This window comes from Myotis nattereri, assembly GCF_964212035.1.
Source record: "Myotis nattereri genome assembly, chromosome: 5".
Taxonomy (NCBI): Eukaryota; Metazoa; Chordata; class Mammalia; order Chiroptera; family Vespertilionidae; genus Myotis; species Myotis nattereri.
In genome coordinates this window covers 82,053,156-82,066,941 of record NC_138080.1, presented here as the reverse complement: position 1 = coordinate 82,066,941, position 13,786 = coordinate 82,053,156, and the positions used below count along the sequence as shown (strand labels likewise).

At 48.6% G+C, this 13,786-nt stretch overlaps 1 protein-coding gene across 1 annotated transcript; it reads left to right on the top strand.

Annotated features, from left to right (window-relative positions):
• Positions 1–278: 278 nt before the first annotated feature.
• LOC308520288 (uncharacterized protein) lies at positions 279–12,625 on the top strand (the record flags this gene model as incomplete). The annotated part of the gene is given in 12 exon segments (XM_081092784.1): positions 279–393; positions 928–1,019; positions 1,598–1,713; positions 2,530–2,616; positions 7,596–7,738; positions 8,624–8,832; positions 10,934–11,005; positions 11,009–11,083; positions 11,644–11,665; positions 12,251–12,408; positions 12,487–12,530; positions 12,532–12,625. Coding segments are annotated over 12 exon segments (1,227 nt in total).
• Positions 12,626–13,786: the final 1,161 nt, after the last annotated feature.

Sequence of the window (13,786 nt, the reverse complement as noted above, 5' to 3'; positions counted from 1 at the left end):
GGGGGTGGCGAGGGAAAGAAAGGGAAGGAATAAAACTGGTCATTAGTTGATAACTGCCGAAGCTGGGGGCTTGGGGGTCATTATATTATTCTCTACACAGATATGTTGAACATTTTTTTGTAAGAGGAAAAAAGAAGAATCCCATGCAATGTTCTAACTCAGAAAAGAGGGGACTGTCACATCCTTTGATAGGTTATTACTTAGAGGCCTCGCCCAGAGATCCTCAGATCAGAGATGCATTATTGAGGGGAATCTGAGAGGCGTGGAAGCCATGGAGTATGGAGAGCTCAGGGGCTGGTTGGGGCCAAGGCAGTTCAGCCGCTGCAGCCGTCACCGACAACCCACAGGCCATGCTCACCGTGGTGGTGGAAGTGGAGAGGGGGAGAGAGTGTGGTAAGAAACCACACACTCATTATCAGAGGTAGTGCAGCTTGGGAGAGCCTCCTGGGAGAGGGAGAGGGCTAGACCATCTCAGGATAGGAAACTGAGGCAAAGGTTGAGGGCAGGACTCAGGAGTCCTGGGAGCTCAGTTTCCCTCATGAGAGTTGATATGAAGTCCACCTTTCTTAGGCCCTGAAGAGACCTGCCACCCCATACTCCCTTTGGAGGGGCCCAACAGCATCTGCCTGCTTCAGCCCGGGACTCTGAAGACACCGGTGGAGAGGGGATAAACTATGGGTGGGGCAGGGGAAGGAGGGAGGAACATTGCTGACCCCAGCTCTGCCCACAGGAACAATGCATCACCCTTGACAGAGTCCTGGGCTCTGATGCAGCCCAGGTAGGGGGGTCTGGTAGGGCGACGGGAGCAGGGTGGGAGCCCTCAGGCCCCTGGAGCCCAGGTTGCTGAGTGCTTCCAGAGCCCTTTGCTCAGGCCAGGCTGTGCCTGTGTCCCCCTGCAGGAGGCAGAGGAGGAGCTGCTAGCATGAGTCCAGCGCACACTGGGCTCTGTTGGTCGAGGATACAATATGGCCCTGCTGCTTCAGGGTCGGGAAACAGGGGCACCCCTGCTTGTGCCTCAGGTGAGTCCCAGAGGAGCCACAGATACAGGAGGCTGGGGTGTTGCCTCCTCTAGGGCACCTTTAAGAACCTTCCTTTCCCCACCATCTAGCTGAACTAGATGTCCCTCCTTGAGGCCCCTGTAGAGCCCTCACAGGATGCTTGGCCAGGGTCCAGTTATGCAGCTGTTGACAGGTCAGAGAAGGTAGGAGGCTGGGGCTGATGGAGTGAGGGACAGGAAGGAGTGGTGTGCAAAGATCAAATATCCAGGGAGGTCTAATTTTCACCGTTCTTGATAATACTAACAATGATAATAAACTTGAAAGTTTTGGGGTTCTTTTGGGACTTCATCAAAATGCCCCAAATCAAAATGGCTGCCTCAGAACCTCATGGGCCCTGCCTTAGCCCACTGAAGATGTCTGCTCAGTTGTCCAGCTTGCTGTGAACTGTGAGGCCTGGGCCTATTTCTGTTCTGGACACCATTTCCTCAACACCAAGCACAGGGCGCAACACAGATTTCATCCTCAGGAAATCTTGAAAGATGTTTCTTGGTCAATCTCTTTCTCAATTGCCATTGAACCCCCTTTTTTCCCCCCTTTAGCTGCTGCAGATGCTGTTTGAGGAAGCTCTGCCTCTTGGGAGCTCTGATCCTGTGCTTAGTACTCGTAACCTGGTGCAGTTGAGACCCTGGAGGAAAGCGAGACCTGGGGAGCCAAGGCTGGAGGGCAGTCGGAAGAGCCTGGGTCTAGCTCCATTCTGCTGTTCACCAGTGTGGGCTTACCTTTCTGGGGTCTCCCTTTTCCTGCCTGAAATGGCTGCATTTTGGTGCCTTGCTTGGCCCACAGAGCTCCAGCATGAGGATCAGGTGAGCTGAAGGCTGGGAAAAGGCTCGGTCTGTAACATCTGTTGTGTTTGTGTGATCCCAGCTCAGCCTTAGCGGGAGGACTCGGGGCCTTCCCGCTCCAGGGACAGAGAACCTGCTGGTGCTAGACGTGGCCCCTCTGCCCTTGAGAGTGACCAGGGCCCAACAGGGTCGAGAATGTTTGTCTTAAGGCAGTACTGACACCCACAAACCAGACCCTTGGAGGTTTCCCCCCACTGCCACCCCAGAGGAGAGAATCTCTGAGCTTGGGGTCTTGCATACAGGGCTCAAGTTTGCTCCCAGGGCTCCATCTCACCCTCTTCCCTTCATCCCATATCCCCATTCCTCTCACTCGTCTCACCCATCCACTTAGTAAGTATACCTCTTCAGCTCAACCATTATTATTCTGGGTGATTCAAGCATCTCTCTGAGCAGAACTTCAGTTTCTCCATCTGTACAATGGGAGCAATCCCAACTACCCTGTTTGCCTCACTCGGCAGATGACAGGACAAAAAATAAGGTCAAGAAGATGAGAGGCTTTTAGGGGCTATACTGAGCTTGGAGCCTTGGGGATGATTCTTACAAGCTCTTGGGATCCCCATGGGCTCCTCAGGCAGAGGTTCTGGGGAGCTCTGGTGCCTAAGAGTGAGCTCAGCCTCCCATTCCTCCAGGGTGGTAGAAGGTGCCCATGAGGTGGAGGTGTCTGACTCAAGAGCTGGCTCAGAACTGTATTTGCGGGCCACAGTGGGTGGAGGCAGGCGAGGACAAGAGGGTACCTGTCACCTCCCACCTCTTAGACATTTGGCCTGATCCTAGCCTCTCCTCCACAGGGCCTGCTCTCTGTTTAATGTCACTTTGTCCCACCCAGGGCCTGACCCTCCTAAGGGTTCTGGGACTCAGAGTGTATGGCGAGGGGCTTTGAGGATCTTGCAGCTCCCAGGAACCCTGTAAGTCTGACAGCTGTGGGGCTAGACAGTTGGGGTGACTGAAATATGAATGTCGAGATCCAGGGCAGCATCTGAGTCTTCTCCTTTCCTCACCTCCAACAAGCTGAACGACTCTCTTTAGCAATGGACCCCCTTAGCTTTTGCTGATCTGGGAATATCTTTTTTTTTAAATATGTTTTATTGATTTTTTTACAGAGAGGAAGGGAGAGGAATAAAGAAAAACATCGATGAGAGAGAAACATTGACCAGCTGCCTCCTGCACACCCCCCAATGGGGATGTGGCCGCAACCAAGGTACATGCCCTTGACCGGAATTGAACCCGGGACCCTGCAGCCCATAGGCCGGCACTCTATCCACTGAGCCAAACCGGTCAGGGCTGATCTGGGAATATCTTAATTTTTCTTACATTTTTGAAGGATAGTGTTGCCAGATATAGAATTCTTAGTTGACAGTTTTTTTTTTCTTTCAGCATTTTAAACATGTCACCTTATTGCCTTCTGGCCTCTATAGTTTTTGATGAGAAATTTGTTTTAATTTTATTGAGGATCTATTGTACATACAAATTGCTTCTCTCCTGCTGTTTTCAGGACTCTGAGTCTGGCTTTTGACAGTTTGATTGTAACATGTCTTGATGTGGATCTCTTGGAGTTTTTCCTCCTTGGAATTTTTTGAGCTTCTTGGATGTATAGATTCATCATGTCTTTCATAAAACTGGGGGGATTTTTGAGCAGTATTTCTCCAAATATTCTTTCTGCCCCTTTCTCTCTTCTTGCTCTGGGCTCCCATTATGCATATATTTGTATACTTGATGGCATTCCACAAGTTTATTAGGCTCATTTTCCTCAATCGTTTTTTCTTTCTGCTCCTCAAACTGGATAATTTGACCTCTCTTTAAGTTGGATGGGATTCTTTCTTGCGCCTGCTCAAATCTGCCCTCTAGTGGATTTTTAATTTGTTATGGTACTTTTTTTTTTTAATTGATTAAGATATTACATATGTGTACCCTCTACCCCCCCCCCCCCCGCTCATCCCCTCACCCCCCCGTTGTCCGTGTCCATTGGTTAGGCCTATATGCTTGCATATAAGTCCTTTGGTTGATCCTTCCCCCTTGCCCCCACCCTCCCCTACCTTCCCTCCAAGGCCCGACGGTCCAATCAAAGCCTCTCCATCTCTGGATCAGTCCTTGTTCATCAGTTTATGTTGTTCATTATATTCCACAAATAAGTGAGATCTTGTGGTATTTATCCGCTCTCCAGTTCCATCCATGCTGTGGCAAATGGTAAGAGTTCCTTTTTCTTCTTCCTCTTCTTAAAGAATACCTTTCAGCATTTCATATAATGCTGGTTTGGTGGTGATGAACTCCTTTAGCTTTTTCTTATCTGTGAAGCTCTTTATCTGACCTTCCATTCTGAATGATAGCTTTGCTGGATAAAGTAATCTTGGTTGCAGGTTCTTGCTATTCATCTCTTTGAATATTTCTTGCCACTCTCTTCTGGCCTGCATGATTTCTGTTGAGAAATCAGCTGACAGTCGGATGGGTACTCCCTTGTAGGTAACTGACTGTCTTTCTCTTGCTGCTTTTAAGATTCTCTCTTTATCTTTTGCTCTTGGCATTTTAATTATGATGTGTCTTGGTGTGGTCCTCTTTGGATTCCTTTTGTTTGGGGTTCTCTGCGCTTCCTGGACTTGTAAGTCCATTTCTTTCACCAGGTGGGGGAAGTTTTCTGTCATTATTTCTTCAAAAAGGTTTTCAATGTCTTTCCCTCTCTCTCCTTCTGGTACCCCTATAATTCTGATGTTGGTACGCTTGAAGTTGTCCCAGAGGTTCCTTACACTATCTTCATATTTTTTGAATCTCTTTTCTTTTTTCTTTTTCGGTTGGGTATTTTTTGTTTCTTTGTATTTCAAATCTTTGACTTGATTCTTGGGATCCTCTTGTCTGCTGTTGGATCTCTGTAAATTATTCTTTATTTCAGTCAGTGTATGCTTAATTTCTAGTTGGTCCTTTTTCATGTCCTCCATGGTCTCACTATACTCCTTGAGGGATTCATTAAATTTATCGGCGGTTTCCATAAAATTCTTGACAAACCTTATAAACGTGGCCTTGAACTCTATATCCAGTCGTCTGCCCTCCTCCGTTTCTGCCAATTGTGACCTGTTTCTTTGTCTCCGCATTTTGGCTGCTTCCCTGTGTTGATAGAGTGGCCCTGCGCGCCAGGTGTCCTGTAGGGCCCAGTGGCTCAGCCTCCCCAGTTACCTGGGGTGGACACTCTTGGTGCACTCTTGGTGCCTTGGTTGATGTAGGATCACTGGGAGGAATTGACCTCCAAGCCAATTGGCTGTGGGAAGCAGCTGTGTCTGAAGTGGGAGAATGGTCCCCCTCTGACCACTGGGTACAGTGGCTCCTGGATCTAAGGAGGTGCTAATTCAGCCCCTGCCTGAGGCCACACAGCCGGAGCCACGGAGAGGCTCAGCTGTGAAGCAATGCAAGCCGCTGCGGGGCCTTGGGCCTTCTCTTGGAAGTTCTGGGTCTGCTTGGCTGGGCTGTAGTTAGGTACATTCACATGCAAAAGCCTCTGCTGCAGCCTGGGTGGGGCGGGGTCTCAGGGAGTCAAAAGGGCGGAGAAAGAAGCTATGGCTGATTCTCCGCGCCCGGAGTCGCGCGTCTCAGTGTCCCGGTAACGGCTGCAAGCACCTCTGAGGGAAATCCGCCCTCAAGTTCGCCCGCTGCCGCCTGACAGAGCAGCCTCTCCCCGTATGAGTCCTGGGTCCCCAGAGACTTCCCAGAACCGGAGTTCAGAGCAGTCGGGAGCTTGTGATTCAAAAAGACAGCCGCGTCCTCAGGTGACCCCCCCTTTCTGCGCGCGCGAGCCGCCGCCATACCTCTGCACTCAGCCTCCGCAGCTCCTCTGGCTCTCAGCGTGCTTTTCTTGTCTTCTAGTTGTAGAAATTACACTCAGCCAGCCTTCCTGTTGTTCTGGACGATGTTTGCTCCGTCCTTTGGGATATTTATCAATTGTTGTGGGAGGCGACTATTTCCCGGTGTTTATCTATGCCGCCATCTTAGTTTTTCTGTTATGGTACTTTTTAGCTCTAGAATTTCTATTTTAAAAAATAATAATTGCTCTCCTTCTATTGATATTTTCTCTTCACTGAGGCATCATTTTCTTTAGTTTCCTGAGCATATACATATAAGATAGTTGAATTAAAGTCTTTGCCTAGTGAATTTAATGTCCATGCTTCCTCAGGGATAGTTCCTGTTAATTCCAATGTTTTCCCTATGAATGAGCCATATTTTCTTGTTTATTTGCATATCTCACACTTGTTCTGCGGGAGACTGGCCAATCTGAGTAAGGTTTTAAAGATGGTATTCTTCACTGTGTTGGTGTCTTAACTCTCCGTCCTTCCCCTTGGTGCTCTGAAATTTTGATTATGGTGATGTGGTGACTCTAAAAACCAGATTCACCTTCTCTCCAGGATATGCATTGTTGCTTGTTTTGGGATGGAGCCATCTGTTTGCTTAGTTACTTTTCCAAACAACTTTTGCAAAGACTGTATTCTTTGTGGTTCCTGAAGTCTCCATTCTAATATTAGTGGTGAGCCAGTGACCTGACACAATTCCTTAAACTCCTGGGAGAAAAACAGCAGCAGCAACAACAAAAACTAAAGGAAAAAAAGGAATAAAGAGAGAAAGAAAAGGGAAGAAAAAGGAGGAGGAGGGGTAGAGTTTGAAGGAGGACAAGGAAAAGAAAAAAAATTCCCTAGGTTTCTGCAGATTGCCTCTGTGTTGGGTCACTCCTATGCTTGCTTAGTCAGGCCATTTATAGTTCCTCCTTAGCCTCACTTCCTGCTTTCACTGAGCCTAAAAGTCAGCCAGAGGTGAAAGCGTAGGGTCTTTTCTGAGCATGCATCCTGCCCTGGGCGCCTGCATGGCTTTCTAGGTTCCCCAGTACACATGGGAACTTTTTAAAGACCCCCCCCCCCCCGAAATCTCACTCCCCAACTTTTCCTTTGAATCTTTCACGTATCTATTGTTTACCCCAACGATTATTTTTGCTTGTTCTTTCATCTTTCAATGTTTTGGGGGAGGGGTTATATTTTAAAAACAACGTTTTCAATGTTTTATGTTTGGTGTAACTGCTCTGCCCTGAAAGAGTTCCAGGATGAGAGAAGCAAAGGGAAGCCTCTTTTGTCAGACTTTTGGGGGAAAGCGCAACCAGTCAAAACAGACAAACACAATTCCTTGGGAACAAAACCGGCTCTGCTCCCTCCAGAAACAGGCAGCCCCACCAGAAATACAAGACCACCCCTGTGCTGGGGAGGAGGTTGGGGCTAGGTAAGTTAAGATGCCACAAAAATCTCTTACCATATTTAAGTTGCCTTTCTCCTGGATAAGCAGTCACTTGGTTGCTATAAATCTTTGACTGTTTCCCAGAGTGCTAGCAAAGTTGATTTTGGCCATTTTTGCCAGGTTTCTGGGGAGAGACCGACCCCCAGAGCTCCCTATTCTGCCATTTTTGTTGATATTATCTTGCTTTGCCATTTAAAAATTGGGTTATTTGTTTCTTTCTTATTGAGGTGTAAGAGCTCTTTATATATTCTGGATACAAGTGCATAGTCAGATAGTCATTGAACATTTTTTTTTTTTCTAAGAGAATGTATTATTTAAATCTGTCTGTTGGTGCACAAAAGTTACTGGAAATAGTCAAACTTTCCATCAGAGTGTGATTTGGGATAGTTTCTTCCTCCAGCCACTGGTGGATGGCTTTCTTCCTTCTGCCCTCTGGCAGAGACTGCCCCCTGCTGCAGGTGTGGGCTGGTATGGTTGTTCAAGAGGAGCTGGAGGTCTCTCTGCTCTGGATTATCTCATGGCTCCTGGAAGGAATTAACTACAAGGTATTTTTCTTTGCTTGGACCCTCAACGTGGCCTGGGGTTAGGGGAGGGAGAGTGTGGGGTTCTTTGGGAAGCTCTGAGATCTGGCCTTAGGCCTGCTCCACCCTCTCACCAACCAGCTAAAGCCCCAACACTAGCCCAGAGGGCGTCTGACTCTCTGGAAGGGACAGGATTCAGATAGGTCCTAGGGTGGCCAGCCTGCAGAAATCTGGAGAGGCAGGGCCAATAGTAAAAGCAACCCCTCATCCTTCAGAGGCCTTTAACAGTTTACCAAGCACTGACTAGTATGTTTGGTTCTTACTAAAATCCCATGAGGCAGATCTAATTTACAGATGAGGAAAGGGAGGATCAGAGAAGGAAAGGTACCCATTAAAAAAACCTACAAAACTCAGGCCCCTTGACTGTCTCTAAAATCAACAAACATACATTCAGTTGGCCAGCACATTCTCAGACCTCCCCCAGTGTGAGGCCCTGCGGACCGTGGAAGATCAGTTGGGCAGTTCACACCCTCAAGGATAAAGCAGTGAGAGACAGACCTATGTTTATAGGCCAGTCTGGTATCATGATTAAGGGCACAGACTTTAGTGTCAAACAGACCTGGGCTTGACTTTCAGCTCTGCCAGCCACCAGGAAGTAGCTGATCTCTCTGAGCCTTAGTTGCTTTGTCTGGAAACTGTGGGGGGAGGTGGGATAAAATTTTAGAGTTGTTGCCTCACTTGAGTGTTGTGTGGATAAAAAGAGGCACCCATAGAAAGCTTAGCACAGTGACATCAGGCACATGTAAAAAGCCTAATGGGTATTAGCTGTTTTGAGGTGTTAGCTGTTTTTATGAGTAGTGCAATTATTGAAAATTCAAAGTATTACAGGCAGTATGCTTTGGAGTCCAGAGGAAGGAGTGATTCACCCTGAGTGTCCTCTTACTAGGTAGCTCCCTAAGCTTGTTCCGGGCTGCGCTCTTGGGGGCTGCCAGAAGGAGGATGCAGGTGAAACAGGCGGAGCCCACCCTGTGGGATGCGGCAGAAGAGGCCCAAGCCCACCAGGCCGGCCTGAAGAGCCTGTGTTCAGGTCTCCTTGGGGACCCCCTGACAGATGGTGGGCTCAGCCAGCTGGGCAGGGCCCTGTGGGAGTTACAGGTGAGCAAGCAAGGTGAGCTCTGAAGGTGCCTGGGCCAGCAGTGGCCAGAGCCCACCTTGAACCATCTCTTCATAGGATTGTAAAAGTCTGGAGCCGGCACCCAGGAAGCCGTATGCTCAGAGGGGTTAAAGCTGAGGCTGTGATGCTCCCAGAACCACAGTGCATCTTTTTATCCAACATCTTAGGAGCCCCACTGATGTCTGTCTGCCTTCCTTCCCTCTGTTTACATAGTTCTATCAGGGAGCTCTTCCTTTACTCATTAATTAATTTTTTTCACATATTTTTATTGATTTCAGAAAGGAAGGAAGGGAGAGAGATAGAAACATCAATGATGAGAAAGAATCATTGGTCGGCTGCCTCCTGCATGCTCCACACTGGGGATCAAGCCCGCAACCCAGGCATATGCCCCGGCCAGGAAGCGAACCTGGTTCACAGGTTTACACTTACCCACTGAGTCACGCCAGCTGGGCCTCATTAATTTGTTGATTCCCAAACATTAATGACCACTCACCATGTGCTGGTCATGTAGGCCCTAGGAAATCCGGGTCCTCATGGAGTGTACAATCTGTCGGAGAGAAAGATTACAACATCATATCAGTTCTCTAAAGGGCTTGTCAGCATAGGGTTCTATGGGGCATCTAAATTAGTCTTGGCAAGAAAGGGAAGGAAGACTTCAGGGGAAGTTGATTGCTGGCGGAGGAGGTCAGCAATGAGTGAAGAACATTCCAGGCAGAGAAAATGACAAGAAAAGTCTCAGAGTAAATGAGTGCTTGATCTGTTTGGGGACTGCAAGCAGCTCAATCTTTTGAGAATAGAGTGTGATGAATAGAGTCAGGAGAGAGGGCTGGAGAGGGAAATAGGGGCTAGGTCATACAGGGCTTTGTAAATCTATTGAGATGTTTGGACTTTATCTTGAAAGTCAAAAGGAAACCACAGAAGTATTTCAAGCAGAGGACATTGCCCCCCATTTTCAGGTGAGCAAACTGATGCTCAGAGAAGGGAAGTGACGAGAGAACCAAAGACAGCGCAGGTGCAAATGCCAAGGACTTAGACTCAATGTGTGGTGCCTTCATCCTCCCAGGATGCATGCTCGCTCTTGTGCAGAAGGGGGCGCTCTCTCCCAAGATTTGCCACAGGGTGGCTGGAAGGCTGCTCCGTCCAGCTTTTCCTGTTTTTCTTTTTTCCTTTTTATGATTACTTACAACTTGTTTTTACAGCCCTGGGCCTTGGAATTAAGCATGTAAGCTCCCATTACTGCTCAGTGCTTTGGGTGCCTTATCCCATTTCATACTCTCTATAACTTTAATCAGCTCCATGTTATGGATGAGGAAAAATGGAGACTCAAAAGAGTATCACCTGCCTGAGGTCATGCAGCTAAGAAAGGGAGGGGCTGGGACCCTGACCAGTCTGATTTCAAAGCCCTGAGCTTAACTCAGCTGTCCTTCCCACTCCTAATATCTTCTCAGCAGGTGAGAAATTCAGAAGCAAGCCACAGCACAGGCCTCCTGGGGGAACCCCAAGGTGGGCCTGGGGCTTGGGGGTGGAATTGGGGGTCTTCACCTTTGATTTACTTAATTGCATTTTCCTCCAGTGGCAGGAAGGACAGCATCTCTAGGACCTGGGCTCCACCAAAAGCATCCTTTCAGGGACTCTGAGGAACAGGTTCCCTCACATACCCCACGAAGGTGTGCGGGGAGTGAAGAGCTGCAGTTGCAGAGCCCAGTTAATATGTCTCCGGCTTACCCTGCCCCCAACATTAGGGAGAAATATTGAACTTGTGGCAAATAAAGGACCTGAAGGTCTACTGGATCCCGAAGGGAGGGGCACGGGAAGGGACTGTTTTCCTACTGGATTAGGAGCATGCAATCTTTAGGGCCTCCGTGGCATCTATTGGAAGAGCCAATATTTTTCCTCTCCCCCCATGGCCTTCAAATCTCTGTCCAGACTACAGGCTCTTCCAGGGCCATTAGGTCTGGGATGTAGTTCTGGGAGAATCCCTGGGAATGGGATTCTGTTGGAAATGTTGGGCCCTATGTCCCAATGCCGTGTGCATACATGGCTTCTGGCTGAGCCTGGATTGATGCCACGTAGGCCTGACAGGCCCCAGATGTGGCCCTGCAGTTCTTCCTGGCCCAGGCCCCGAGTCAGAGGCTGCGGGCACAGCACCAACTTTAGATCCAAGAGGAATTAAAGCATTTGGGACAGGAGGAGGCAGGAGACCAGGTCAAAGTCCTGGTGGCTGGGGAAGGGGTAAGGAGGGTCATGTAGAGGATTTGAGTCTTCTAATTGGGCCAGGCACTATGCCGGTGCGCTGAGATCCGGTGTCAATCACAACAGGCTGGGCCATACCCTCTCTCCTGGACCTCACAGCTTTGCGGGGGATAGATGAGGCAATTCTTAGTGCTAAGTGCTATGATGAGGGGAGTAGGGGCTTGTGGGAACAAAGAGGTGTACCCGACCCAGGCGGAGTGAATCAGAGATGATGGCATCCAAGCTGAGAATTAAAGGACAAGTAAAGCAACCAGGGGGATCCACTAGGCTCTGAGCCCCACAGGGGCAGTCTGTGCTCATCACATAGAGGCACTCGGTAAATATAACTTGTTGGAACAAATTAAGAAACAAAATTTATGTGCATGGGGCATGGGGGCGGAGTGGAGAAACATATGTTCTAAGAGACGACAATACTGTATGAGGAAAGGTCCAGAGCCAAACAATGGAAAATGGGTTCTGGGTATTGCAAACTGGCTGGAGCCTGGCAGGTGCATGGTCAGAGGCGAGTGCCATGCCTCTGAATTTCGACTTTATCCCAGGATGGTGGTGAACCGTTGAAAGGCATGTCATCTCAGCTCTGCCCCTCGCTAGCCATGTGAATCTGGGCATTAAATCATTCCTCTGATCCAGTTTTCAAATCTGTAAAATGACAACTACCTCATAGGGTGGTCCTTGGATAAAATGAGATCATACACATGAAGTGCGTAGGCCAGAGTGGGCACACAGGCGGCACTCAAGAAAAAGTAAGTTGCCCCTTGGTATCCATGGCAGATAGGTTCTAGGACTTCCATGGATACCAAAATTCACGGGTGCTCAAATCCCTTATATGAAATGGCACAGTGTTTGCATGTAACCTACACATATCCTCCTGTAGACTTTAAATCACCTTTAGATTACTTATAATACCTAACACAATGTAAATGTTATGTAAGTAGTTGTTATACTGTATTGTTTAAGGAATAGTGACAAGAAGAAACACTTGGTACATGTTCAGTTCAGACATGCAGCCACTGTGGGCCTAACTACATAGTACAACATCAGCAATAATGGAACATTAAAAACAATATATTTTTTCAATCTGGGGTTGGTTGGATCCGTGAACGGGATGTGGATCCGAAAGGCTGTGTGACTGTGTTATCACTTAAGGCCTCCGAGAAGAGACAGCGGTGGCACCGGGAGCACACAGTGCTGAGGCTCCCGCGGGAGGCCTTCGGGCTCAGAGGGACACTGCGGAGCAGGACCCGACAGCCCTCTGTGACCTGCATGTGCAGGCCACCCGAGCACAGACATGCCACGTGTTACAGGTTAGTAGGGACGGAGGACGGGCCTTGAGCTGGTTACCATGCTGGCTAACTGACAGACACCTCTGAATCTGGGCACAGGTGTTGCAAGCCTGGCAGGAGCCGTGGGAGGAACAGACCATGGCCAGAGTATCACCACCGCAGCCTGCTGGCTGGCATCCTGCAGGACACCATAAACCTGGCTGCACAGAACCAGGAGCTCCGGCAGGTTGCAGACTAGGCTGGGGCAGTCATGCTGGACCCTTGCCCTGGGGAGAAATATGGTGATCAGGAATCCTTCAGGAGCAGTTTCCTCTCACCTTTTCTTTCTTTTTAAATTATTTACTGATATTAGAGAGAGATGAAGCAAGGGGACGGGGGTGGGAGGTGGGGGTGGGGAGAGAGAAACAGCGATTTGTTGTTCCACTTATTTATGCATTCATTGGTTGATTCTTGTATGTGTCCTGACTGGGGATTGAACCTGCAATCTTGGCGTATCAGGACAACGCTCTAATCAAAGGAGCTACCCAGGTAGGACCCGCTCTCCTTACTCTTTGTTGTTGTTAATCCTCACCCAAGGATATTTTTCCATTGATTTTTAGAGAGTGGAAGGGAGGGTGAGAGACAGAAACATCAACGTGAGAGAGACACATCCATTGGTTGGTGGCCTTCTGCACGTGCCCTGACCAGGGCCAGGGATTGAGCCTGCAACCCTGACTACCCTTGACTGGAATTGAACCTGGGACCCTTTAGTCCGCAGGTTGATGCTCTATCCACGAAGCCAAACTGGCTAGGGCTCTCCTTATTCTTATAAGTACCGCGCGCTAACCGATTGCGCCACTGGAGCTTCAGACTCTCCTTATTCTTAAGGATCCTAGAAGAGGAAGTTGGGACACAATAACCAAGCTAATCTTCATTATAATTAGTACCATCACTAACCACGTCTCATTGTACCAGTCCCTGCTAAGCACCTAATATCTATTGTTTCATTTAGCCTTTTCTACTACCCCAAATAATTGTAAGGCACCACTGACCCCCATTTCTGAGCTAAGGCAACTAAAGCTAGGAGAGGTTAAATATATGCCCAAGGGCAGTCAGTTAGTGACACAGAGTCCAAATTCAGGTCTAGTTTGCTATAGCTCTACACAGCAGATAGCAGTGGTTCACAAACGGCAGTGCATCCGTCACCTAGGAAGCTGCTTAAAAAAAAAAAAAAAAAGCCCGGCAGGTGTGGCTCAGTGGTTGAGCACCAACCTATGAACCAGGAGGTCACGGTTCGATTCCCGGTCAGGGCACATGCCTGAGTTGCAGGTTTGAGCCCCAGTGTGGGGTGTGCAGGCGGCCAATCAATGATTCTCTCTCATCATTGATATTTCTCTCTTTCCCTCTCCCTTCTTCTCTG